The 27,744-nt window shown below is 40.2% G+C and overlaps 2 protein-coding genes and 2 long non-coding RNA genes across 7 annotated transcripts in view; 3 read left to right on the forward strand and 1 right to left on the reverse strand.

Moving 5' to 3' along the window:
- CRYZL1 (crystallin zeta like 1) overlaps positions 1-17,279 on the forward strand; it is a 34,196-nt gene extending 16,917 nt beyond the window's left edge. The window contains exons 7-13 of one of the 4 annotated variants that reach the window (XR_009735512.1): positions 7,200-7,333; positions 8,459-8,570; positions 10,827-10,925; positions 12,590-12,711; positions 13,696-13,801; positions 16,167-16,234; positions 16,774-16,866. Coding sequence is in view for 3 of the 4 variants with exons in the window: in XM_061412393.1 (XP_061268377.1) it covers positions 7,200-7,333; positions 8,459-8,570; positions 10,827-10,925; positions 12,590-12,711; positions 13,696-13,801; positions 16,189-16,234; positions 16,774-16,873 (719 nt within the window). In the remaining variant the exon portion in view is untranslated. The other 3 variants (XM_061412393.1, XM_061412198.1, XM_061412272.1) reach the window with 3 other exon arrangements.
- Positions 1-17,641, reverse strand: LOC133244899 (uncharacterized). The gene is made up of 2 exons (XR_009735549.1): positions 17,554-17,641; positions 1-10,983 (listed from the first exon to the last, which is right to left on the reverse strand). It is a non-coding gene; the product is annotated as an uncharacterized LOC133244899 (long non-coding RNA).
- Positions 12,720-13,672, forward strand: LOC133244826 (uncharacterized). The gene is made up of 2 exons (XR_009735534.1): positions 12,720-13,338; positions 13,447-13,672. It is a non-coding gene; the product is annotated as an uncharacterized LOC133244826 (long non-coding RNA).
- DONSON (DNA replication fork stabilization factor DONSON) lies at positions 17,385-27,721 on the forward strand. The gene is made up of 10 exons (XM_061411780.1): positions 17,385-18,216; positions 18,968-19,048; positions 19,981-20,184; positions 21,093-21,271; positions 22,485-22,663; positions 23,287-23,368; positions 23,477-23,581; positions 24,427-24,625; positions 25,812-26,024; positions 26,939-27,721. The coding sequence occupies exons 1-10, from the start codon at positions 17,743-17,745 to the stop codon at positions 27,074-27,076; spliced, it is 1,854 nt and encodes a 617-aa protein (XP_061267764.1). The 5' UTR covers positions 17,385-17,742; the 3' UTR covers positions 27,077-27,721.
- The last annotated feature ends 23 nt before the right edge of the window (positions 27,722-27,744 follow it).

Here is a 27,744-nt window from a genome sequence, read left to right on the forward strand (position 1 = left end):
TGAACTGAACTGAATTTACTTCTTAAATATTTAAATTAAAGTGAATAAATTATATAGACACACAAAACATGCTGCCTCTCCTTAAGAATCAGGGGAAAGCACATTAAAACCACTGCTATGCATCCTTGAGCCTGACAAAGTCATAAAGTTTGACATTCCAAGTGCTGGCAAGGATGAGGAGCCACAGAATCTTTTGAGCACTGGGAGTATAAATTACTAGAAATGCTTTAGAAAAATTACTTGGCCTGATCTAATAGGTGATGATGTATTAACAGCTCAAACCTAGTAACTCTGCTGGTACTTTCATGCCCCAGAGAGGCCTGATGTGCACCAGTAGACATGTGCAAGTGTCCATGTAGCAGCATGGTTTGTCACTGGAATAAAAAGAGAAAAAGCGTCAGTGTTCATCACCAGGAAAATGGATAATCAAAGATATTTCTAATTAACTCATCAGTAAAAGTGTATTAAAAAAAAAGTGTATAAATAACAGTCAAACATATCAAGATAGATGAACCTCACAAGCTGTGCTAAGTGAGAAAAGCAAGTTGCAGAAGTATACAACAGTGTGATACCATTTTATTTCTATAAAGTTCAAAACTACAAAATTTAATGAGGCATATCTCATTTAAAGATATGAGGAACATGTAGGGGAAAAGTCATGTGGAAGTTACCTTTGTGGGCGAGGAACGAGGATGTGAACACAGCATATCCACGGCCTCCAATGGGAGTCTTGTTTCTTCTTATGCTAGGATTCATGGTTTCTTCATAACTTACCTATAAGTCATCGTACATTCTTTCGTATTCTTGAACTATTTCATTAAATTTTTTCCTAAGTTCTTTCTTGAATAATATAACTGGTAATCAGACTATGTGGGGCCAATTTTGGACTCTTAAATTTGGATTTTGGACTATTAATAGTAGTAAATTTATATACCTCCTAGCAAGTCTGTTCTTCCACCAAATCAAAAAACTAGGTTCCAAACAACTCCCTGAAGATGTCTTATTAATCTTGTTGCAGAATATTAAGGATAGAGGTAAAAAATTGAATAAATTCTTCCAGCTCTTTTGTGCTTTCAATTCTCAAGCCATTCTGTCAAACATAAAAAATTTATTTGTTATACAAACATTTCATGCAGCTCAATATAACAACAACAAAAAAAAGCCCAATCAAAAGATGGGCAGATCTAAATATACATTTCTCCAGTGACGACATACAGATAGCCAAAAAGCACATAAAAAGATGCTCAACATTGCTAATTGTTAGAGAAATGTAGATCAAAATTTCAATGAGGTATCACCTCATACCAGTTGGCATGGCCATCATTAAAAAGTCTACAAACAATAAATGCTGGTGACAGTGTAGAGAAAAGGGAACCCTCCTACATTGTTGGTGGGAATATAAGTTAGTAAAACCACTATGGAGAACAATATGGAGGCTCCTTAAAAAACTAAAAATAGAACTACTCTGTGATCCAGCAATCCCACTCCTCGGCATATATCCAGTGAAAACCGTAATTCAAAAAGGTGCATGCAACCAATGTACTTTACAGCACTATTTACAATAGCCAGGACATGGAAGCAACCTACGTGTCCATCAACAGAGTAATATCAGTTCAGTTCAGTTCAGTCGCTCAGTCGTGTCTGACCCTTTGCAACCCCATGAATCTCAGCACGCCAGGCCTCCCTGTCCATCACCAACTCCCAGAGTTCACTCAGACTCACATCCATCGAGTCAGTGATGCCATCCAGCCATCTCATCCTCTGTCGTCCCCTTCTCCTCCTGCCCCCAATCCCTCCCAGCATCAGAGTCTTTTCCAATGAGTCAACTCTTCACATGAGGTAGCCAGAGTACTGGAGTTTCAGCTTTAGCATCATTCCTTCCAAAGAAATCCCAGGGCTGATCTCCTTCAGAATGGACTGGTTGGATCTCCTTGCAGTCCAAGGGACTCTCAAGAGTCTTCTCCAACACCACAGTTCAAAATCATCAATTCTTTGGCGCTCAGCTTTCTTCACAGTCCAACTCTCACATCCATACATGACCACAGGAAAAACCATAGCCTTGACTAGATGGACCTTTGTTGGCAAAGTAATGTCTCTGCTTTTGAATATGCTATCTAGGTTGGTCATAACTTTTCTTCCAAGGAGTAAGCGTCTTTTCATTTCATGGCTGCAGTCACCATCTGCAGTGATTTTGGAGCCCTAGTCTGACACTTTCCACTGTTTCCCCATCTGTTTCCCATGAAGTGATGGGACCAGATGCCATGATCTTCCTCTTCTGAATGTTGAGCTTTAAGCCAACTTTTTCACTCTCCACTTTCACTTTCATCAAGAGGCTTTTGAGTTCCTCTTCACTTTCTGCCATAAGGATACATATATCTGATGGAATATTACTCAGCCATTAAAACAGCATGAAATAATGCTATTTGTAGCTATGTTAGACAGACCTGGAGATTATCATACTAAGTGAAGTAAGTCACACAAAGGAAGACAAATATTATATCACCTATATGTGGAATCTGAAAAAACACACTCACAGACTTAGGAGAAAACTTATGGTTATCAAAGGGGAAAGAAAGGTAGGTGGGTGAAATACATTAGGAGCTTGGGATTAACGTATGCACACTGGTGATGGTGGTTTAGTCGCTACGTCATGTCTGACTGTTGTGACCCCACAGACTGTAGCCCACCAGGCTCCTCTGTCCATGGGATTCTTCAGGCAAGAATACTAGAGTGGGTTGCCATTCCCTTCTCCAGGGGATCTTCCTGACCCAGGAATCAAATCTGGGTCTCCTGCATTGCAGGCAACCAGCTGAGCTGAGGGAAGTCCATCATACATGCACACTACTACATATAAAATAGATGATCAAGAGAGACCTACTGTATAGTAAAGGGAGCTTTATTTAGTATTCTCTGGTGACCTACCTGGGAGAAGAATCTGAACAAGAATGGGTATGTTTATGTTTATAATTGAATTCTTTTCTGTACACCTGAAACTAGCACAATGTTTGAGTCAAGTATACTCCAATATAAAATAAAAATTAAATAAAAAAAATTGGCACACATTTTCAGCATTATTTCTTGGACTTGTAGAAAGAATTGAAATGATAATTACAAAGAATTATAATACTGTTATTATTGATCCATATATGGCTCTCTATTATTAATTTTCTTAGTTTTTATAACACAATAAGTACTTGTGGACCACCTAATACAAAAGCAAGGATCTCAACATTAAACCACATCTAACCATGTAATTTTAAAGCCTCTGCAATTTTAAATGTAGTTTTATTAGCATTATTTTGATCTGATAAAACTTCTAAAATGTATTTTTAATTGGAGGATAATTGCTTTACAGTGTTGTGCTGGTCTCTATACCTGTGAATCAGCCACATGTGTCCCCTCCCTCTTGAACCTCCCAGCCCCTCGTCCAGGTTGTCGCAGAGTGCTGGGCTGAGCTCCCTGTTGCACAGCAACTTCCCTTCAGTCGCCTGCCGTACATAACAGTGGCGTGCGTGTCAGCGCTGTTCTGTACATTGGCCCCACCCTTTCCTTCCCCCTCTGTCCACAAGTCTGTTCTCTCTGTCTGCGTTTGTGTCCCTGCCCTGCCATTTTTTAAGCACTAAATTTTTTATTTCTTAATGAAAGTATAGGTAGTACCAATTCTTATGATGGAAGATAATCTCAAAAATATAAGCAAGTTGTACATAGACTGAACATGCACTGTTAGAGTAGATGGGCTTTAGAGTCAGACTTTCAAACTTGGACTCCCCTGGTGGCTCAGACAGTAAAGTGTCTGCCTACAATGCGGGAGACCCAGGTTTTATCCCTGGGTCGGGAAGATCTCCTGGAGAAGGAAATGGCAACCCACTCCAGTGTTCTTGCCTGGAAAATCCCATGGATGGAGGAGCCTGGTAGGCTATGGTCCATGGGGTTGCAAAGAGTCTGGATATGACTGAGTGACTTCCCTTTCTTTCTTTCTTTCTTTCAAACTTGTGGCATCAGACAAATTATTACCCTGAACGCCATTTGATAATCAGGAAAATTGGGGAAATTGCTGTCTCAAATTTATAAGGATTAAAGTACTGTGTGAGATATCCCCTGGTGCTTAGTATATTTTACTGTTTTAATGCCTTGCTGTCTGTCTGAACGTTTTCATCGTGTGCTTGGATGCTTTACGTCCCCACTAGATGGCACTGGTTGGCCAGTTTAATTCTAACTGTCCAACCCATCTGAATCTTTTGCCTTAAGAGGAAAAATACTTAGGGTAAACACTATTGAAAGTGTTATACACTTGATTTCAGGTAAAATTAGAAAGGATTACCTATACTGTGAAAAAATCACATTCAGTATACACATTCATAAAAACAAAATATTAAATAATTAAACATTAAGGAACAGCTTTGTTGCTAAGTCACTTCAGTCATGTCCAACTCTGTGTGACCCCATAGATGGCAGCCCACCAGACTCCCCCGTCCCTGGGATCCTCCAGGCAAGAACACTGGAGTGGGTTGCCATTTCCTTCTCCAGTGCATGAAAACGAAAAGTGAAACTGAAGTCGCTCAGTCGTGTTCAACTTAGTGACCCCATGGACTGCAGCCTACCAGGCTCCTCCATCCATGGGATTTTCCAGAATGGTCAGAAAATATAGAGCTAATGTGGCTTAAACTATATTAGCAGTTTACGTTTTGTTTCAAGTGCAGTAGAAAACCATTGATGAATTTTAAAGAAGTGTGAGGATGTTATTTATGTTTTTAAAAGATCATTCTGACACTGCTGCATTTCAAAGACACCACTAAAGAGATTGAAAAGAGATGCCATAAAGTTGAAAATAATATTTATAACACATGAGCAAGCAAATGACTTACCTAAAATATACTACGAATTCCTGCAAATAAAGAAGAAAAAAGACAACAACAATAGAAAAATTGGTAAAACACCTGAACAGTCACTTCACAAAAGGAATTCTAGGGCTTCCCTGGTGGCTCAGTGGTAAAGAATTCACCTGCCAATTCAGGGGACACGGGTTCAATCCTTGTTCCAGGAAGATCTCACATGCCAAGGAGCAACTAAGCCCAGATGGAAAACTATTGAGCTTGTGCTCTAGGGCCCAGGAACCACAACTACTGAGCCCATGTGCTGCGACTACTGAACCTCGAGTGCCCTAGAGCCCGTGCTCAGCCACGGGAGAGGCCACCGCAGTGAGGAGCCCACTGGCCGCAACTAGAGAGAACCCGAAGACCCAGCACAACCAAGAATAAATAATAAATAATTTTTTTTTAAAAAAGGAATTCTGTATGGCCCACAAACATGGAAAGGTGCTCAACTACATTAGTAGGTGGGGGAAAGCAAATTAAAATCACAGTAAGAAACCATGACACACCCATATGATGGGCAAAAATGTGTAACACCAGGGTAGACAAGGATGTTCAAAGCAGCAGCTTTGTGAGAGTCAATTCATAAGCCACTGTGGAAGTGTTCAGTGATGTCAAAGGCAGAGTTCCATTCCTCAGTAAACACCCTGTAGAACACCTGTGTATCAGCACAGGAGTACTTTTATACATGAGCACTCTTAGTTAAGAATGCTTAACTCCCGAAAAGTTAAGAATACCTAACTACCAAAAAATGGGGGAAAACAGAAATGTTCCTTAACTGGAGAGTGGATAACCCATTCATTCTATTAAATTAGATGTTGCCATAAGACATCAAAAATGAAAAGCATGATAGCCTAGTGGCATTTCCCCAGCTCAGTGGTAAAGAATTTGCCTGCAGTGCAGGAGCTGTAGGTTCTATCCCTGGGTCAGGAAGATCCCCTGAAGAAGGAAATGGCAACCCACTCCACTATTCTTGGCTGGAAAATCCCATGAACAGCGGAGCCTGGCTGGCTACAGTCCATACCGTCCAAAGAGTTGGACACAACTGAAGCAACTTAGCATGCGTAGCCACAAGTACCAAAGAAGGATGTCTTAAAAAATGATAAGCAAAAAAAGAAGATAGAAATAAATGTGTATAAAAAAAAAAAAAAAAAAGTGTGTATAGTACAGTTCCATTTAGATCAAGTTCATAAACAGGCAAAACAAAATTATGTTGTTAGGAATGTATATGCCGAGTTGATGGCTTTTGATCAATTGATCAATAAAGAATTAATGCTTTTGAACTGTGGTGCTGGACTACAAAGAGATCAAACCAGCCAATCCTAAAGGAAGTCAACCCTGAATATTCATTGGAAGGACTGATGCTGAAGCTGAAGCTCCTATACTTGGACCACCTGAAGCAAAGAGCCAGCTCATTGGAAAAGACCCTGCCTGATGCTGGAAAAGATTGAGGGCAGGAGGAGAAGGGAGCAAGAGGGTGAGATGGTTGGATAGCATCACTGACTCGATGGACATGAGTCTGCATAAGCTCTGGGAGTTGGTGATGGACAGGGAAGCCTGGTGTGCTGCAGTCCATGGGGTCACAAAGTCAGACACAGCTTGGCGATTGAACAACAACTTGCGTTTGTTAAACTAGAATGGTTGTGACCTCTGATGTCAGTTATGGCTCAGTTTTTTAAAAATGCCTTTGGTGGGAGAGGCGAGGCTGTCAACATGAGGGCTGTGTTCTCTTCTTCAATCAGAATGGTAGTTACTCGTGTACTTGCTCTGTTTATTCATCCAGCTATACTTTGTTTCATGTTCTTTTTCTGCATGTTTTACTTCAACCATAAAACATTTTTAAAAATGCACACTGATTCCTGCATTCACAGGGGAGTGTGCATGGGCAAAAATGGCAGCAGAGAAAGCATGCTGCTGCTGCTAAGTCGCTTCAGTCGTGTCCGACTCTGTGCGACCCCATGGACTGCAGCCCACCAGGCTTCTCCATCCCTGGGATTCTCCAGGCAAGAACACTGGAGTGGGTTGCCATTTCCTTCTCCAATGCATGAAAGTGGAAAGTGAAAGTGAAGTCGCTCAGTCATGTCTGACTCTTAGCGACCCCATGGACTGCAGCCCACCAGGCTCCTCCGTCCATGGGATTTTCCGGGCAACAGTACTGGAGTGGGGTGCCATTGCCTTCTCCCAGAGAAAGCATAGTAGAGGTGAAAGATACTGGAGTAGAGGCTTGGACCAGGGCCGTGGTGGCAGCAGAGATGGACGCAAACAGATCCAGGAGGCAGGTCTAATGGGCTTTGCTAACAGATTGTTTCCTCTTGTTCTTTGTGATAGTTCACAAACCAGAAAAAGTCACGTGGACAGAAGCTGCTGGAACCATCCGGGATGGATTACGAGTCTATACAGCCCTGCATTATCTTTCTCATCTCTCGCCTGGAAAATCTGTGCTGATAATGGACGGAGCAAGTGTAGGTATTAATAGTTTTGTTAAAAAACAGACCATCATATCAATGTATGGCAAAAACCACTACAATACTGTAAAGTAATTAGCCTCCAGTTAAAATAAATAAAATTTTTTTAAAAAAGACCAAAATAGGATACTTAGGAAATTGAGAAATGGGCCATCCACTTACTAATACAATGTATTGCCAGTTAACTGATTCACTGATTTCCTATACCAAACTCCCATTTTCTAAAATAAGCAGCTTTTATCAATAGATGATAAAAGTGTTTAGTTTCCTACTGCTTTGAATCTGCTATTACTTTAAAAAAGCAGACAAGCCATTTTTATTCATGCCTGTTACACAAAACTTGAAATAGCTCCTAAAATCTTTGAAGCTAGGCCCCAGGTCTCCCTGCCTATTTTGTATCATATCTCTCATACTTACACTTATGTGATTAAGGTGCTTCATTTATAGATATATCACACAAGATCAAAACTGTACTAATTTAAACATGTTATATATATGTAGTTATATATAAACATCATGTTTATACATGATAAACATCAAAATATAAAGACACTAAAAGATTACATAAAAACCTAAAAATGTTAGATTTTATATCTGACTGTTGATGAAAATGATTTTTCTTTGAAAAAAAAAAAAAAGGCAGTCTTCGTTGGCTTCAGCCCTGTGTCCAACATCAAGGTAGTAGTTATTTCCCTGAACTAACTTACAGGTCAGCAAAAGAATGGAACTTTTGAAGTGCTTTTATTTTCAAAGAGAGGTTGCTGGACTTGTATATGTACCATTTAATTAGCTTAGTACATTATGCTGACAAGGCCCTTAATGGTGCATTTTTCTCTTTCCAAGGTCGTGTTCTGAATTCGACCTGCCTCCATCCTTGAGGTTATGTGCTACAGTCAGACTAGCTGGGAGCCTATAGCACACAGAGCTTTTCCTTGAGGCAGTCTATCAGAGTTTCCCTTTCTAATAAGCTTGTCCTATTTTTTCTTTGCATCAGACAAGATTTTAAAATATACTGAAGTAGCACTAAACTGTTACTCTTTATTAAAAAAACAACCTAGTAGATGAATTAGATACAGCCTCCGCCCTCTCTCTTGTAACCCCATTGTGTATTCCCCCACACAGGCACTTGGTACAATAGCCATTCAGTTAGCACACCACAGAGGAGCCAAAGTGATTTCAACAGCCTGCAGCCTTGAAGACAAGCAGTTTCTTGAAAGATTTAGGCCTCCTATAGGTGAGTAATAGTACTCAACACAGACTTGAATACATAAAATTTTGAAGAGATATCATATCACCTTGAAAACTCTATTTGTAAAACAAACTGCAAAATGCCAAATGCGTGTCATTTTTAAAATGCACTTAGTTCCTGTGCTAAGTCCAAGGTTACTTAAGTTTACATTGTAATTATTTGGGTTTTTCTGTTGTTGTTTTCTTTTGGCCACACAGTGTGGCACATGGGATCTTAGTTCCCCAGGGAGAGGACCCATGCCCCTCTGCTGTGAAAGCACTAGACCCCTAGCAAAGTCCCAATTACTTTTCAGAGTTTTTTCTTCTTTGCCCCATTATCAACTTAGTCAAGTTTGAATTAGGTGAACTTTGACACAGTTCAGAAACACCTGATACCTCTTTAATTTTTTTAGTCAATAAGTCATATTTTTGTATCACTTTTCGTTTCTCAACCTCTTTTACCCGGTGATATATACCTAAAGGGGCCCACAGAGAATGAGATCGATGGATGGCATCACCAACTCAATGGACATGAGTCTGAGGAAACTCCGGGAGATGGTAAAGGATAGGGAAGCCTGGCATGCTGCAGTTCGTGGGGTTGCAAAGAGTTGGATACAACTTAGCGACTGAACAACAAATGTCCCTAAAGTTGCCTGTTTCCTGTGATTCGCTGGCATGGGAGATGAGCCAGTTAAACAGAAACCCAGGTCACATATAGTTTAGGATAAACAGGATATGGCATCAGCTGGGGAGCTCTTGAAAGGACTGACCCTATCCCAAAAGCAATGAACACGGGAAAGAGAAAGAAAATAGAGATTGACAAAATAGAATGGAGATGGGAATGGAATTTAGTAGACTGGAGTTAACAGAATTAACATTGGAGATTAACAGATGAAGAGAAGAGCAGAGTGTAAGGCCTGCAGGAGGGAAAGTAAGATTCACTGGGTGTTGATATGAATGATAGTTCCTTAAATCCTCAACAACCCTGTGCCAAGTAACTGGGAAACAGCATCTCAGAATTTAGTTTTTCCAAGGATGTGCCAGGGTGTGTACCACTAGGCCTGGAATGGGATTTGAACCCAGGCCTGTCTAACAGTAAAGCCTGGGTTATTTCCATGGTTATGTTATGCTTTTGGCAGATAACCAAGAAATGGAAAGAAGGTTGAAACAGGCATTGAGAAAGGAGGGAGATAAGAAAAAAGGAAAAAAAGAAGAGATTGAAAATGGAGGGGAGGAGCATAAATAGTACTGTGGACAAGGAGCAGTTTCCTCTTGGTTAACCCTGCCCTTCCCTCCTATCTCCCCACGCCCACCCCCAAGACTTCAGTCAGTAGTGGACTGACTACACCTTGAACCTGAGCAGCTCTGAGCAGAATTCTCTGTAATGAGAAGGTATTCAAAGATACAAAAATGAAATAGAGATGTATCTTCATTTTCCAATTCAAATTCTGAGGTTTTTAAAAAAATATTTTATTATATTTGGTTGCATCAGCTCTTAGTTGTAGCATGTGGGATCTAAGTAGATCCCTGATCAGGGATTGAACCTGGTCTCCCTGCTTTGGGAGCAGTAGTCTAGCCACTGGACCACCAGGGAAGTCCCCAAATTCTGAGATCTTTTAGTTCTCATTGGCTTGTTCTCTTAATACAGTGCTTTAAAACAACCAGTTAAAGTTAGTTTTATTTTCACTAACTCTGCTTAGAATAATCCTGTTTTGCTTTTTCACCTTCAGGAATTTTTTTGTTTTGTTTTGGAGGGCAAGTCAGGGGATGCCGGTACAGGTTGGGATTTCTGTGACTGAGAAAGGATAAAACTGCCTGTAGTAGAGAAGTACCAAATCCAGAATAGATCTTTGTACTTTTGAGCTCTGAACTCTATTAAATCTGAACATTCTTAAGAAATTGTTTAATCTTTCAGTTCATATCTATATAAGTACATTTGCTAAATTAAGAGAGTCTCAGTTCTGGCAAAATACCCTTTAGCTATAAAGAACAGTCCTCTGTGTCAACAGATCAACCTTGGAATATGTTATCTGTAGAATGCTCATATTTTAATTTATTGACTATACCAGTTTCTTCATCCTTTCATCCTTACCAACACTGGGTTAGATGAGTGAAAAACAGGATAATTCAGATTCAATAACTGCTTCAACCATTTAATTCATTTCAGAGATGAGAAATTTATTTGCTTTTCTTGCTCTTGCTCTGGGAGCTGTGTTGATCACATAGGGAACAGTACAATTGCCTGACTTGCTGTCCTTTGCAGCTCGAGTGATCGATGTTTCTAACGGGAAAGCCCATGTGGCTGAAAGCTGTTTAGAAGAAACAGGTGGCCTCGGAGTGGACATTGTCCTAGATGCTGGAGGTGGGCACTTTACTAAATCAGGAGTCTCTGTCATTTTTTGTGTGTTATGGATAAATTTCTGGGAAAAAAATAGAACCAGGAAGTAATTACTTACACATTTATTAAGTTGAGGTCAAGAGTTTTTTTAACTTTTTGAATTGGAGCTTCTTCATTTTATTCCCATTTTAAGCACCATCAGAAGAGAGAACATGCTTACCTTTTAAAAAAGTATGCATGCGTGCTTAGTTGCTTCAGTCATGTCCGACTCTGCAACCCTATGGGCTATGGCCCACCAAGCTCCTCTGTCCAGGCAGGAATACTGGAGTGAGTTCCTATGCCCTCCTCCATGGGATCTTCCCAACTCGGGGAGTGAACCCTTGTCTCACGTCTCCTGCATTAGCAGGCCGGTTCTTTACTGCTGGGGGCTTCCCTGGTGGTTCAGTCGGTAAAGAACCCACCTGCAATGCGGGAGATTTGGTTTCAATCCCTGGGTTGGGAAGATCCTCTGGAGAAGGGAATGGCTACCCACTCCAGTATGCTGGCCTGGAGAATTCCATGGACTCTGTAGTCCATGGGGTCTCAAAGAGACTGAGTGACTTTCACTTTCACTTCTTTACTGATGGTGCCACCTGGGAAGCCCTTTGGCGTCTAGGCATGGGAGTTTAAGTATCTCTGCAAGAAATCTGGGGCCTCCCTGGTTGTGCTTGTAGTGGTTGTGCTCAGTCACTCAGTCATGTCTGACTCCTTGTGAGCAGCAGCCCGCCACGCTCTTCTGTCCATGGTATTTTCCAGGCAAAAATACTGGAGTGGATTGCTGTCTGCCAGAGGGCTTTTCCTGACGCAGGAATTGAACCTGCGTCTCCTGCATTGGCAGGCGGATTCTTCACGGCTTTGGAGGTTCTTGGATTAGTTCAGGTCTCAGTCAGTCACTTGTTTCTGCTATGTGTGGCTGCCTTCTGTGGGATGGTGAGCTTCTGCAGTCCCTTTTTGGACAATGCAGAGAATTTTTTTGCATTTTACCTTCCTTGAACTTTTGCAGTTTAACCAATAGTTATTTAACACCTAATCTCTACACACTTAGGTAGTGCCACTGCACCTTAAGAAGAGGTTTCATAAGCCTGCCAAGGGATTCTATTTATATTTTGTTAGAATTTATCTTCTAAGATCATAACAAATGGAGCTATGGCCACAGCTGTTTGTTTTAGCCAGTATTTTCAAGATTTGAAATTAACTCAGAAAAATCTTTCAGTGGAAGTGAATGTATAGTTCATTAACTTTTCAAATGGACATTTCAATAATTACATCAAAGTAGGACATTCTTGAATCTATGAGTTCCTTACTCAGGAGTCAGCTTTCCCCAGAGTATTAAGCTATCAACGGTACGATTGAAACGGTCAGACTTAGTGGTGTGTGCTGTTATCCTGTCTGATTTTCAAACTGAAAGAGATGTTTTATCTTTAGTTATCTCATTTATAATTAAATCTAAAGTAGATTTTATAAACAGTTTTAATGCAAAAGTGTATTTTAAGGGGTCTGAATATATCGTATGTTACCTTGTTCTAAGAAAAATGCTTCCTTGTTACATTAAAAGTAAACAGAACTAGTTTGAAGAATAAATTTTTATCAGATTACTGTAAAATATATGTTCTCTCCCTCTCTTTCTTTTTAAACAATTCTTCTGTAAGTGAGGTTATATAGTAAAGATGACGAACCAGCTGAAAAATTACAACTACTACCACATAAACATGATATCATCACCCTTCTTGGTGTTGGAGGCCACTGGGTAACAACAGAAGAAAACCTGCAGGTATTATCAGAAACAGTAAAGCATTACTATTCCACCAATAGGGTATAATTAACAAAGAATGATGCCTAAGTGTTTTAGCACGGTGTGGTTAAATTTGTATAAATTTTTAATTATTTCCTATTTTTAAAGAAATATAGCTTTTATTTTTTTTTTAACTTTAGCTGTTGGCCAAGATGTTGAAATATAGTTGAAATATAGCAGAGGAGTTCATTTAATGGTTTGGAAATAATGACTTCTAAATTTTTTAATAGTATTTCAAATAAGATTTTTTTCCCCCTAGTAACAAACATTCATGTTGACATATACTTAGCAAAATATTTCTATATAAAATGACAATTTCTTAATTATTCAAATTAGAATTTACTCTGTGTGTGTGTGTGTGTGTGTGTGTGTAGTCTTCCATTTTTACATTTCTTCCAGTTTTACATTTCTCAGCAAAATTCAGGGATTTTTATTATGGTGATATTCACATACCAGAATTCTCATGTTCCAGTCTTCGATGATTTTCTAACATCCTCATGAAAATGACTGGTGAGTAGCAGCTAGAAATCACACACACACACAAACACACACACACACACTGGTGAGTAGCAGCTAGAAATCACACACACACACACACACTGGTGAGTAGCATCTAGAAATCTCACACACACATTCACACACTGGTGAATAGCAGCAAGAAATCTCACACACACACACTGGTGAGTAGCAACTAGAAATCACACACACACACAGAAACACAGACACCCCTAATACCACTTTATCACCTCTGGATTGGCCTTGCATTTTGACCTTGCTGTTTCATAATTTTGGACAATGAATTAGAAAAGAAATTACAGTGTACATACTGTTACTAAAGTCTGTGTGCTGATTACTTGCAATTTGGGTATTACTTGTGTAAAAATTTTTCTGACCTAAGATACCAATCATTCTCCTGCTATTAAACTCACAATAACTGAGAGTTCTTTGTGTATTTTATCCAAGCTGGATCCTCCAGATAGTCATTGCCTTTTCCTCAAGGGAGCAGCAGTGGCTTTCCTTAATGATGAAGTTTGGAATCTGTCAAATGTACAACAGGGAAAGTATCTTTATATCCTTTTTCCTACCGATTTGAATTTCTGGCTTGAAATGTACCTTGTATTCTCATCATTAAATTCTGTAATAATGGTAATAGCTAGTTCCGAGTGTGTATAGGTACTTATTTAAATATGAAAACAACCCTGTGAAATTTAAGTATTGTTATTATTCCTCTGTCACAAGTAAAGAAACAAGGATAAAAGGTTAATACACACCCAAGGATGCAGCTGGCAAGTGCCAGGACAGGAATCACCCAAGCCGTCTCGCTCGTTTCTGAATGAGAAATCAAACTATAGGAGACATGGAAAAATTTACTTCATTTTAATCTGGCCTCAAGAAAATCACAGGTCACCTTAAGAGACTACATCTGTATTCCTATGGCAGCACTGCACAAAACATTGCAGAATATTCATCTACATTAGAGTTGGGGGGGGTGGTGTTTTTAAGAATATCAGTGCTAGGAAATCTTTATCAAAGAAAGATGGATTGATTATTTTTAATGGAAGTGATTCAGTAACAAATCAAGTGTAAAATAGAATCATTCCATTTTAGTAAAAGTAATCAAGTTTTCTTGAGACTCTGAAAGCAGTTCTGAAAGAAAGGTCCAAACCTCTTTAGAGCGGGGTCAATTTAAGAATAAATTTTGTTTCTGAGATGCCTGTCTTAAAGGCAGCTGTACCTGGTAAAATTTTTAATATTAATATATTGGATAAATATTAATACATTCTCGTTACTTAATAGAGTATAATTGTGCATGAAGAGACTTGCATGTCTCACTGAACATCATTATGTTTATCAAATGCGTATTATATATGCGTGCTATGTACAAGGCCAGCCTCCTCTAAAATCTATGGCAAGCTTATTTCAGAGCCTTCAATTAGTATATTCCATATTTTGAGTTTTAAAGAGTTCATTTCAAAACCAGAACATCCCCTTAATGTAGTGAATGTGTGTATTTAAAGTATTTTTGATTAAATATTTTCCTATTAAATTTAGAATAAACTTAATTTTTAACTCTCTAAAAGATTTAAATTTCAGCTTTAAATAATGAAATGTCCAATAACATTGTAATTCTCAAGAATACCATGGGATGTTAATTATAGACACTGTATTAAAAGTAACACAAGTTAGCATGTTTTGAATCTTACATGTCTAAAGGCAGGCTGGCTGCCTCTGCCTGTATTACTTAATTCTCTCAACTGCTCTCCTTTCCCCCACACCGTAAGATTTTAACCTCTCTGACAAACCCATGGACCAAGTTAAAATATGACATGTTTATAAGAAATGTTAAATTTTCAAAAATCAGAAATACATATTTTATATATATATACACACATACACACACACACACTTACACATACCATTGGCAATTTCATTAACAGAAGAAAGCGAATTTGCAGTAACAAAGAGTGAATCAGTATTCTTTAGGTCCTTTAAAAAATATCTTTAAAGTAGCTTATGTTTCTGTTTTCTCCCTTACATTTCCTAAAGTCCTGAATCAAACTTTAGTCCTCACTTGTGCAAACCCCCCTCAGCTGCATCACACATGAGCCAGTTGATGCTTATGATTTATATAGAGATAGCCTTCCAATTGTGTGATTATACATCATAGATAATTCTCCTGTACTATCAGTTAGGCGATGGCACCCCACTCCAGTACTCTTGCCTGGAAAATCTCATGGACGGAGGAGCCTGGTGGGCTGCAGTCCATGGGGTCGCAAGAGTTGGACACAACTGAGTGACTTCACTTTGACTTTTCACTTTCATGCATTGGAGAAGGAAATGGCAACCCACTCCAGTGTTCTTGCCTGGAGAATCCCAGGGATGGGGGAGCCTGGTGGGCTGCCGTCTATGGGGTCGCACAGAGTCAGACATAACTGAAGTGACTTAGCAGCAGCAGCAGCAGTTATATAGACTCTCAGCTCTAATATTATTTCAATTAAATGACTAGAGTTTTTAATTTTATACTGTTTATTCTTATTTGCATATATTAGACAGAGATTATTAACTTTCTTGCATACATATCATATATCAGCTAGCTTAATAAATGTGCACCTAAAGTAAGAAATATAAGTGCTAAATTTTTAACTAAAATACCATATTTAGCGCTAAGATGAAACCCTGACCCATTCTGTTATTAATACCATTCACTTGGGTTAACACTAGTCATTACTTAAGGAGAAACATTAGGCTTCTTTCATCACTTGTCCTTTGAAGTTTTATGCTCTATTATGTCACTCTCTCTCTCAAATCACTTACCCCATTTTCCTGGTTTAGAGGTAGACTTGGACAGCTTATAGAATTTGTTACAAAAATAGGTGACCTGCCTAGCATCCTCTGCTTATCAGATAGTTTTATTTACTCCTTTACATTATCACCTTAACAGTCTTTTCCAGCTACGCATCTTAAAAGATGTGATGGAGAAGTTATCAACTGGTGTTTTTAGGTATGCTAAACAACCAAATCATTGTTCTTGTTTATTTTTCTATTCTCCAAGAGATAAAATGGGCATTCCCATTTTTGTTTCAGCTTTCTCAGTATACTTGTTGCCACCATATGTTACATTTTGCTTAAACAGCTGCTGTTTAATATTTCTAAAGTGTATCCTGTGATACACCAGTAAGTAATTATTCCCTAAGATAGAACTGGTTCATGAGTTTTCTTTACTGCATTCCATACTGTATCAGCCCCTTCGCTTATCCACATCACCCCTCCCAAAGCAATTTGAAATAACCCACAGGTAGACAGGAGGGAAAAGTACAATTTTTTTTCAGCTGAATCTGTTTATCAAAAAAGAGGAATTAAAAAAGGGAATGGAGAGAATGGGTCTTTTCCCCTCCCAAAATCTAACCACTCTTAATAGTGGAAATATTAATGGGCAAATTTTATTTAAAGTAATAGAGCTGAACTACAGCAATTGTCAACTACCCTGCTGTGTACTCTCATCCTTAACTAGACATTTCTAATAATTTCATTCTTCCTCAGACCTCAGTTGGATGAACCCATTCCACTATACGAGGCAAAAGTTACCATGGAAGTTGTTCAGAAAAATCAAGGAAGAAAGAAGCAAGTTGTTCAGTTTTAATGTTCTCTCTGACCTCAGCTGGATGAACCAGTTCCAGTATTTGAAGCCAGAGCTTCCTTGGAAATTGTTCATAAAAGTCAAGGAACCTAAAAGCAAGTTTTGTGTTTTTAAGTATATTTTCCTGCTGAAACAAGATGCTCATTTATTTGAAGTATTTGAAAAGTATCTGAAAAAAATTATCGTACAGACGGTCGAAGCAGTTGTAAATTTTAACATCTAAAGGGAATATTCTGAAAGCCTTTTAAATTATTGTCCTTATATATTTGCCTCTTATAAATTGTTTACATTAAGAAAAACTGTCATCGGAATCCACACTATGTCGACAAAACTGTTGGGAGTCTTGCTATGTCAAAATACTTTTCTGATGAACTCCTTTCTCAATACTTACCTTCTTTCTTTAAACATCCTTTGCTGTCGTAATTTAATACTTGGAATATATTTTCAAGTATCAAAGGATCTAGCCAAGAGAAAGCTAAATTTTTTTTTTCTTCAAATATTCATTCACTCCAGGGTTTCCTCAGGATGGAACCAGAGCAACACTAACGCGCCCGTGACCTCTGCAGTGTTTGCGTGAATGGCTGCAGCGGCGATGCCGGCTGGGGCCGCTTTGGGGGGGTCGGGAGGGGAGGCCCAGGCCCCTCAGCAGCCCTGGACGTCTCCGCTGAGCTCCGGAAGCTTACCGAAGCGGCAGCTCAAGTGTGACGTTTCCTTTCTTCCTGGCGCCTCGCTGCGGACTTAAATAGCACTCGGCTCTCCCGGCGCGCTTCCCAGCCACCTAGCCCCGGGAGGTCAGGCTGGCGCGCCCGGGGAACGTCCTGGGACACAAGCGACAGCAGCGCATCTCCCGCCGCGGGAGGAACGTGGCGTGGATGACCCGCGCGAACGCCCCGCCGCGCACGCGCCGTGAGAGGCTCGGGGACGGGGCCGCGCGAGGGCCCCATCGCGCACGCGCCATGAGCGGCTCGGGGGCGGGGTCACGCGGAGGCGGAGCCCGGACGCGCGGGAACCTCCTGCCGGGCTGCCCCCCTCGGCCTCCGCCGGGCGTTATGGACCTGTCTGTACCCGGCTATTCGCCCAGTTTCAAAAGGCCGCCCGAGACACTGCGGCTCCGCCGGAAAAGGGGTCGGAGCCTCGGCGCCGCAGAGCGGCCCGAGCCGGCGACCCGCCGCGCCGCCCGGGCGGCCGGGCTGCCCCTCCGCCCTTTCCCGGCGGCGGGCAGAGGCGGCGGCGGCGGCCCGGCCGGGGCCCGAAGGAACCCCTTCGCCCGCCTGGACAACCGGCCGCGGGCCGCCTCCGAGCCTCCCGAGGGCCCGCCCCGCGGCCAGCAGGAGGCGCCTGGCCGGGTGAGTGTCCTCGCGCCTGGGAGCCGAGGGGACTCTCGTAACAGTCCGGGGGTGGATTCGGCCGTGAAGTAGGGCTGGCGGGCTCTCGCGTCCCGGGAGGGAAATGGGCGCCGAGTTGAAGTCGCCCGCGGCCTCGGGTTGCCCGGGGGTGGGGGGCGGCGTGAAGTGCGCTCCGCGAGCGGCCGCGGGGCGTGCGGGGCTGGCGGATCCCGAGGAGCGGACCCTGCATCTCCCACGCTCCAGTCCGGTGCCCGGCCTGCAGACCCTGGGCGGCCGCCGCGGGGTAGAAGGGATGAGAGGTCAGTGGGCGTGTGGCTCCGAGTTGTCCTGGAGCCACCCGGGGAAGGCCCCCGTTTGAGGGGAAGAATACAGGACCCTCTTTCCTGCGGCATTCAGTGCGTCCCTTCTCCCGCCCTCCAAATTATTCTGGATTTGGAGGAATGGTGAGGATTGATCAGGGGGTCAGAATTTACCCCATGATTTGTCTTACTCCAAAACCTTTTGGATCTTTTGAGTTGAGATTATTGATTATTGAGTTATCAGTTGTGCAGACCACCTGCCTTCTTCCCCGTGCATTTTGATGGTTAAAGTTCAGACACAAAGCTGAAGTGACACTCTCCGTCACACTGATTCGGGCTCCTGTGAATTCCTGGGCTTACTGAGAAACTTGTGTGCCAGGTGAAGCTCTGGAGGTTTAAAGCGAACTCCAGCATCATTTAGAATTTAAAAGGACCATTTTTTTTCACCTCAGTTTTTAGATTCTAATCAAGAAAATGATTTGCTCTGGGAAGAGAAGGTTCCTGAAAGAACAGCCATTACAGAATTACACCAGGTAATACTTTTGAAATGTCATTAGAGTGTATATTTTTATAAATTCAGACTGCTGAGAAGCGTTTTACTTGGAAAGTCGTTTACCAGAGAGCCCTGTGTGATCATTTCTACCAGACTTGAAAGGACCACCGGCATCAGCCTTGGTAAAGGACTTTGTATGTAGTAGTAACTGTTTATCATGGCACCAGTGCTAAAGCAGATGTAGAGGTGAGGTTTCTTTTTCATAGGTAGTAACAAGTCCAACGCATCACTCAGAACCAGTGCCTCCAGGCTTATCCCGAGTTCCCCCAAGACCCAGTCTCCCTTCCTTGCAAGTGAATGGCCTTCAGGTCAGTTGGAAATAGTTCCCCCTTTCCTATTATTTTTAAATAGCATCACTTAAAAGAGTCGTTTTAATGTGGAGAACAGCGACTGACAGCAGACAGTTTGGGGGAAGTGTTTGAGGCAGCAGACGCTTCTTCAACCAGCCTGAGAGGCTGATCAGAGGCCAGGTTCCCTGCAAGGAGCAGCTTAGCCCTGGCTCCAGAGTTTGGAAGCTAAAAAGTGCTTTTGAAAAAATGCTTGGAAGATTTGTGCTTTGACAGCAGTATCAATAGCAGATTTTTTAAAATTATGATCATGAAAATAGTATTTCTCTTGTGACTAAACTATGTAGAAGTATAATAAAAGGTGAAAACTGCCTTTCCAACACTACCACCACCCCCAACAACAACAATTCCCACTTTCCAGAGATACCATCACTGCTAATGGTCTAGTGTAGCTCCTTCTGGACGTTTTCACAGTGTGTAATTAGTTTCCAGTGTTATTTATTGTACAGTTCATAACATTTTGAGATTTCAGCAATCATGAGCATGTTTAGTGGATGACTACTGTAGATTGAAGGGTTTTTTCCTTAGTACTCTACTAATTTTTGTGTTCTTTGTTTTCTAAAAGACTCCTCATGTAGCATTCTCCGAATCTGATATTCCACCCTCAGAAAGTACTGAGTTACCTGTGGACTGGAGCATTAAAACACGACTCCTTTTCACCTCTTCTCAACCCTTTACCTGGGCAGATCATTTGAAAGCCCAGGAAGAGGCTCAAGGTATCATCCAGCATTGCAGGGCAACAGAAGTTACTTTGCCTCAAAGTATACAGGTAATCCTGTGAGAAAATAGCTATGCATTAAAGTAACAAATGAAGTATAAAAAGTACTTCTCTGCAAACCGTCAGCGATATTTCCTTCCATTAAGTTTTTCTTTGGACATTTAAGACACAGAGACGTGGGAAATTATTTTATTTTCCAAATGCCGCATCCATATACTTTTTAAAATCATACTGAGTAACTGTTAAATTTACAGACCTGTCCTGAGAATTACTCATTGTTGCAGGCAAGAATTGTTTGAACTAAACTTTTTAAGGCCTTTAGCGAAAAAAAAAAATTGAAGGAAATGAGAAGCAATTGAGGAGTAGGATTGCAAAGAGATTTTACTGGTTTCCTCATATACTGTATTCTGCATTTTGTAAATGCGCTAACTCTTACCCCCTTGGGCGACAGTCTGTTGTAAATTTAGTAGAGTTAATGAGTTCTAGAAAGCTTTTCAAAAATGTAATTACCATTACTTTCAAGCAGCTCAACTCGAACTAGGTTAAAAGAGATTACCTTGGTTACCTCTTTTTTAATCAGTAGATCCTGGTGATTTGTAATTGGGACTATCGGTTTTTACTGGCTACTTTTGAAAGAGTTTTGAGGCAAAGGAGTTGTATATAGTGTTATCTACATACACGCACCCTGCCCTAGGGTTGAGCATCATTGTCCTCAAGGAGGGTAGAGACAGGCAAATGCTCCTCTCTGTGTCCAGGTGTCCTTTCTGATATGTGGGTTATCAGACTGTAATTGCTGGCAAGGAAGCTTTTCCCGAATAATGAACTACACTTCAGCCTCTGTAACTGTTGTTAACACATTGCTACAGAAGAATAAATGTTTGGTATATTCAATGTCTTTTTAATTAAATTCTGTGTTTCTAATGGGGCAAAAACTGTCCAATATCATCTTTGGATTTTAGGATCCCAAACTCTCCACTGAGCTCCGCTGTGCTTTCCAGCGGAGCCTCATCTATTGGCTCCACCCTGCCTTGTCTTGGCTGCCATTGTTCCCTCGTATCGGAGCTGACAGAAAAATGGCTGGAAAGACAACCCCGTGGTCAAATGATGAAACCCTGCAGCACGTGTTAATGAGTGACTGGTAAGAGGAATAAAAATTTGTGAATCCCATAGTGAATTTTCATTTTAGCAGTATTCTTTCCTTATTTATGATGTGTAATTGGACATTAGTAGATGGATTTCTCTGTCCTTCTGAATTGTTTTATTAAAATATTAATGATTAACTGCTGGAGAAGACTCTTTGAGAGTCCGTTGAACAGCGTGGAGATCAAGCCAGTCAATCCTAAAGGAAATCAACCCTGAATATTCATGGGAAGGACTGATGCTGAAGCTCCAATACTTAGGCCACCTGATGCTAAGAGCTGGCTCATTGGCAAAGACCCTGACACTGGGAAAGATTGAAGGCATAAGAAGGGAGCAGCAGAGGATGAATTGATTAGATAGCATCACTGACTCAATGGATGTGAATTTGAGTAAACTCCCGAAGATAGTGAAGGACGGGGCAACCTGGCATGCATAGTCCATGGGGTCACAGAGTCAGACATGACTTAGCAACTGAAAAACAACAGCCATGATTACCAATTTAAACTAATTTAAATTGTTTACTTTTGGGGAATTCCCTGACAGTCCACTGGTTAGGGCTCGTAGCCAGAGTTCAGTCCTGGTCAAAGAACTGAGATCCTGCATTTTGCGTGGTACAGGCCACTCCCTGCCAAAATTTTTTTTCCTCAAATTGTTTACTTGTTTAGCTCTTATTCACTCCTTTTTTCCCCCCTCTGGCTGCATGGCAAAGCTTGTGGGATCTTAGTTCCCCAACCAGGGTTAGAACCCATGCATCCTGCGGTGGAAGCCAGGAGTACTAACTGCTAGGCTGACAGGGAACTCCCAGCTCTTGTTCTCTCTTTATGTAGTTATAGAATGCATATAAGTATTTGATGACTATATAGAGACAATTCTTTAATATTACTTTTTGTTAATGGCTGTGTCCCTTCTCATCAGTAGAAGCTGCTTATTAAAAGTCAGCAACCTGATATCAACCTCAACTGCTTTGTCTAAAGAAAAAATGGCAAGCATTTAAATGTTAAACGCTACTTGTTAAAGTATTTAGAATTCATCAGTGAGTCCCATGACCAATTTCAGTCCTTTAAAAAGCCAAGTTCTATGTCATGGGAAAAATTCAGACCATTACCTGTAATAATTGTGTTTGAAATCAGGTGAGGATCAAGTGATATAGAAATTTTCAATATTGAGTTGACATTTTAATAATGCCTAAAGAAAAATATTTTTCTTCATAGGTCTGTGAGCTTTACTTCTCTATATAACCTGCTGAAGACAAAACTTTGCCCTTATTTCTACGTTTGTACCTATCAGTTTACTATCCTGTTCCGTGCAGCAGGGTTAGCAGGAGATGATGTAATCACGGCTCTCATATCTCCTACAACTAGAGGTATAAGAGAAGCTATGAAAAACGAAGGTAAAACTATACCTTTAAAGTGAGAATACCAAACTGTAAACACCTTAAAAGTTAAAATTTGAACTGTCTTCTAACAGTTGAATTATCTTCTACAACTTTTATCTTGTTACTTTAAAAATGACTTCATTTCTTCACTTTGGTCTTTTTTCTTAGCATTTAATTAAGTTATCCGTTGTACATAGCTTTAAGTTACATTCCGTTCTCTAGTCTCTAAACATATGTCAAGCTGGAAAGTCCCAATCTGAATATACTCCTGTAGAATTTCTTTTATAGTACAAATTATCTACACTCTTCTAATAACTTGATTTTTAAACTTTGTCAACACGTTAGTAGATCATGAAGTCTGTTCAGTGGACTTATTCAGCACTTTTTTAAAAAGTGAAAGAGTAATATATACTCGATGAAAGATTACCAAATGCAGTAAGAATATGTATTGTCCTGAACCCTTTGTTTAAGGAGATATATGAGTATTGTGAGCTGCTGTCAAGAAAGCATGGAAAACACTGCTTTAATGATCAAATGTAGAAACTCATTTTCAAATATTCTCTACAAGTCAACAAGACTGTTAATTCTTTCAGAGTATATTAAATAAAACATAGTTTCATTTTTCTTTTCTTATGTAGGTATTGAGTTTTCTCTGCCTTTAATAAAAGAAAATGGCCCTGAGAAGAGGAAAGCGTCTGGAACAGGCTTGCAACACGGGGAGTATGTGATTAAGATAACCTTTTACGTCATCCATGTGACTTAAGGATTCAATGTAGAGGAAACAGCTTTATGAAATGTGAACCCTAACTAACTGTAGCAATGTCCTAGGGAGCAAGCCATCAGTGATGAGGATGAAGAAGAAAGTTTTTCCTGGCTGGAAGAGATGGGTGTCCAAGATAAAATTAAAAAACCAGACGTGCTTTCTATCAAGCTGTATCCTTTCAGTTACTGTTTAACTCAAATTGATTTTCATTGAATTCAGTTAGTGAGCAATGTAATTTTTTTGTTTGTTTTTTTTGGATGAGGATGTAGGATCTTAGTTCCCTGACCAGGGATCGAACCCGTGCCCCCTGTAGTGGAAGGTCAGAGTCCTAAACACTGGACCACTAGGGAATTCTCTTGAGCAATGTAATATTGACTGGAAGTTTTCTTTTACTATTATCTTAAAGTATCCTTAAGATCATATTCAAACTTAACTTGCCACATGACATTAAAAAGCAAACCCCTAAGAGCAGTAAAACAAGAAAAATTAAAGTTTTTTTAAGTAAAAATATTCTGTTTTGGGTAAATTTGGGGAGGGGAATGGAATGGATTTTTGACTAGAGAAGAAATTCATTTTTCTAAGGAATATCAATTTCTAGCAAATTCAGATGGTCATAAAGAAATTATTTTGATTATTAGGATGCCTTATAATTGCAAGAGCTTCCCTGGTGGCTCAGATGGTAAAGAATCTGCCTGCAGTCAGGAGACTTGGGTTCAATCCCTGGGTTGAGAAGATTCCCCTGGAGAAGGAAATGGCAACCCACTTCAATACTCATGCTTGGAGAATCCCATGAACAGCGTAGCTGGCAGGCTACAGTCCATGGGGTCGCAAAGAGTCGGACGTAACTGAGCGACTAACACTTTCACTTCACTTTTCATGATTGCAGTGAAGAGAATTAGCAAGAGCATTTTATTTGGAGTAGGGAAAAGGGTTCCTGGTGAGTCAAGATTAAGATAACCACTGTTACTGTTGGTATGGGATTTGCATTTGTAATTTCCTTGATTGTCATGTTCAGGCGTAAAGAGATACATGAAGTACAAATGGATCACAGACCAGAGTCTGTTGTGTTGGTGAAGGGAATGAATACCTTTACACTGCTAAATTTTTTGATCAACTGTAAGAGTTTAATTGCTACCTCAGGTCCACAGGCAGGACTTCCACCAACCCTCTTATCCCCAGTAGCTTTCCGAGGTGCCACAATGCAAATGCTTAAGGTAATAAAAAGGAAAGAAATTGTGTACTAATTGTCATCACCTAACTTCTGAAGACATATTTTCCCCTTTTTTGATAGGATGAATTCTTGTTTTTTTAATAGCTCAGCTTCTTTACAGGGGCTTTCCTGGTAGCTCAGTGGTAAAGAATCTGCCTGCAATGCAGGAGACATGGGTTTCAATCCCTGGGTCAGGAAGATCCCCTGGAGGAAGAAATAGCAAGCCACACCAGTATTCTTGTCTGAAGAATCCCATGGACAGAGCTGGAGGGCTACAGTTCATGGGATCGTAGAATCGTAAAGAGTCAGACACAACTGAGTGACTAAACCACAACCTTTTTACATGGTGCACATTTCATTTTCTTTCCTGCGAGTAAAAAAATTCCTTGATATAAAGTTGTTTCAAAGGAATTATATGAACTATACTAATTATTTGAAATGTTGTATTTGAATTATTGCTATAGGAAAAGTTGTTTAATTTCGTCTTTCTGAACCACTGAAAGAACAGAGCCAACCAAGAATGTTATGTTAAATTACATTGTTGTTGTTTAGTCACTAACTCGTGCCCAGCTCTTTGTGACCCCATGGACTATAGCCTCATCATGCTCCTCTGTCCATGAGATTTTTCCAGGCAAATATACTGTGAGTTGGTTGCCATTTCCTTCTCCAGGGGATCTTCCCGACCTAGAGGTCAAACCCACATCTCCTGCCTTGGCAGGTGGATTCTTTACCACTGAGCCACGGGGGAAGCCCCATTTTCAAATTATAGTAGGTCTCAAAAACTGGATCATGGTTAAGTGAAAACAATCTCTCTCCATATTGTTGAAGAAATACGCATGCAGTTTTGATGTGAATTACATGGTGAATAACAGCAACAGAACCTTTTTATTTTGTTAATACTATGCATTGAATGTGCTTTAATAAACCACAAAGGATACCATTACTAGAAGTTATTTTCCCTAGAACTAGTACTTCCATTGACAGTCTCATAATTTGGAGGAGAGGATGCTGGAAGCTGAGAATTTCTGAACAGGTTTACTCACGAAACTTCCTTGTGGTGGACCTTATGAACTACTTTTGTTCCCTAACTGTTAAAGAGAGGAATGCCCAAATGAGAAGTTATTGGTCACATTTTTAGCTGGGGACAAAAGCTAAATGGTACCATAACTTTCTTTAAAATTTTCTTGAAGGCTCGAAGTGTGAATGTGAAGACACAAGCTCTTTCTGGATACAGAAATCAGTTTAGCTTGGAGATTACAGGCCCCATTATGCCTCATTCTCTACACTCTGTGACGATGCTACTCCAGTCTTCACAGAATGGGTCGTTTTCTGCAGGACTGTATACACATGAGCCAACTGCTGTATTTAATATCTGCCCACCAAAGGATAAGGTACTGGATAAGGTAAGTAGACAGCTGGTAAACAAATTTAGTTGTAGTCTTCTCAAACTACATAAAAGTGAAAGTCGTTCAGTCGTGTGCTCTTTGTGACCCCATGGACCATACAGTCCATGGAATTCTCTAGGCCAGGATACTGGAGTGGGTAGCCTTTCCCTTCTCCGGGGGATCTTCCCAGCCCAGGGATCGAACCCAGGTCTCCTGCATTTGGGCAGATTTTTTAGTAACAGAGCTATCAGAGAAGCTCTCAAACTAGATGGATGGAGGAAATCAGTCATTTGTGATGAGCCAAACTGGTGTTCTCAGTTATTAAACTGTACTAAGTATTAATTAGCAAGAGGAAAGGAAAAATGACTTAGTTTTTTTTGAGGAGATAAATTCTATGAATTCACACTGTTATAGGAAACACTTACTAAAGAACTTCCCTAACAAAAGGCATGTTATTTTTGTGGTCCTTTCGGATGCAGAACTTAGTACCTGATTCCTTTTATAAATTATTGGAACATTAATAATTATGGATATTATTTAACCCCCATGCCTTTTTTCTATGTAAGTTTTTCTTAGATGCCGGGGGGAGGTGAGGGAGAGAGCTACTTGGTAAGTTCTACGTGATACAGAAGTTCCTAGATATGTATCACACACTTTTTAAAAAGCCTTTAATTTTGAACATATAAATTCTTATTTACTTATAAGGCCTTTTAAACTTTTTATCAGTTTGCCAGACTGCTAAAAATAACCAAAATTAGCATTTGGGGATGCTGTCATTGTGTAGAAATTCTCAGGGTGAGCTTCTATTGATGATGAAAAATTTGCCTTTATAATCATCAATGAGGCATCTGTCAAAGATCCCATGGTAATTTTAAAAACTCATCAGTGTTCAGACTCATGCTTTTTACTGACTTCCTTACAAATTTTCATAGGAGGCTGTTCACGAGGAGCTTGCCAATTGTGGATTGCACCCTAAAACTCTGGACCACCTTTGTCGAACACCAGTACTGGGAAAATTGTCCTTACGGCATGTGGAAATGAGTGACTACATTTATAATTGGAGATCCTGAACACCAAAGTAAGCCTAAAAGGAATCTGTGAGGAAAAAAGCCTTCTAGCAAGGAAATTCAAGATTCTTATACATTTGGCTTTAAAGTTCACTTTGGAAGTTACCCAAATGTTTAGAGATATTAATCTTTCAAACTTTTTATTACATGCACTAAGTTTAAGAGTAGGATTAAGGTTTTAAAATTTTGTTTTTACTCTCTTGATGAAGATAAAACTTTTTTAAAACTTGAATGAAAACTCTAGATCCATTAATTATAAACTGGGTAGAAAAATGAGTGTTTCAATGCAAATGGAAATTGAGGATTAGTATCAATTATTTTGAGACAGTGAGTAATGGCATTGGGGCAAAACTAACAGTTGACTTAGGAGACAACTAGTCTACTGGGCTGACTGATGGTGCTTCCACCTCAGTTGTTTCCCTGCCTGTTTATGATTCCACTGTTCTCAAATACTTGTTTTAATGCGTGTTCATTCCGATTAGGGTATTTTGTATTCCGTATAGAATAGGGTCGAGTTGTAAAGTTCGCTCAGCTGTCATGACAAAGCAGTACTTAGTATGTTCTTGTAGGTTATTTATGTGTGTGTGTATATATATATATACATATATAATTCAAATTTTCTTAAATAAAAGTGTTTAGAAATCAAAAGCATTGGGTAAAGAAGTAACAGT

This window comes from Bos javanicus, chromosome 1 (assembly GCF_032452875.1).
Source record: "Bos javanicus breed banteng chromosome 1, ARS-OSU_banteng_1.0, whole genome shotgun sequence".
NCBI lineage: Eukaryota > Metazoa > Chordata > Mammalia > Artiodactyla > Bovidae > Bos > Bos javanicus.

What these genes read in the sequence shown, in the direction of transcription:
- DONSON (XM_061411780.1), top strand. Translation starts at nt 17,743, where the DNA reads ATGACCCGCGCGAACGCCCCGCCGCGCACGCGCCGTGAGAGGCTCGGG. An exon ending in CTTTGCCTCAAAGTATACAG is followed by an intron (nt 20,185 to 21,092) that starts GTAATCCTGTGA and finishes TTTGGATTTTAG; the next exon opens with GATCCCAAACTCTCCACTGA. An exon ending in GACGTGCTTTCTATCAAGCT is followed by an intron (nt 23,582 to 24,426) that starts GTATCCTTTCAG and finishes TGTCATGTTCAG; the next exon opens with GCGTAAAGAGATACATGAAG.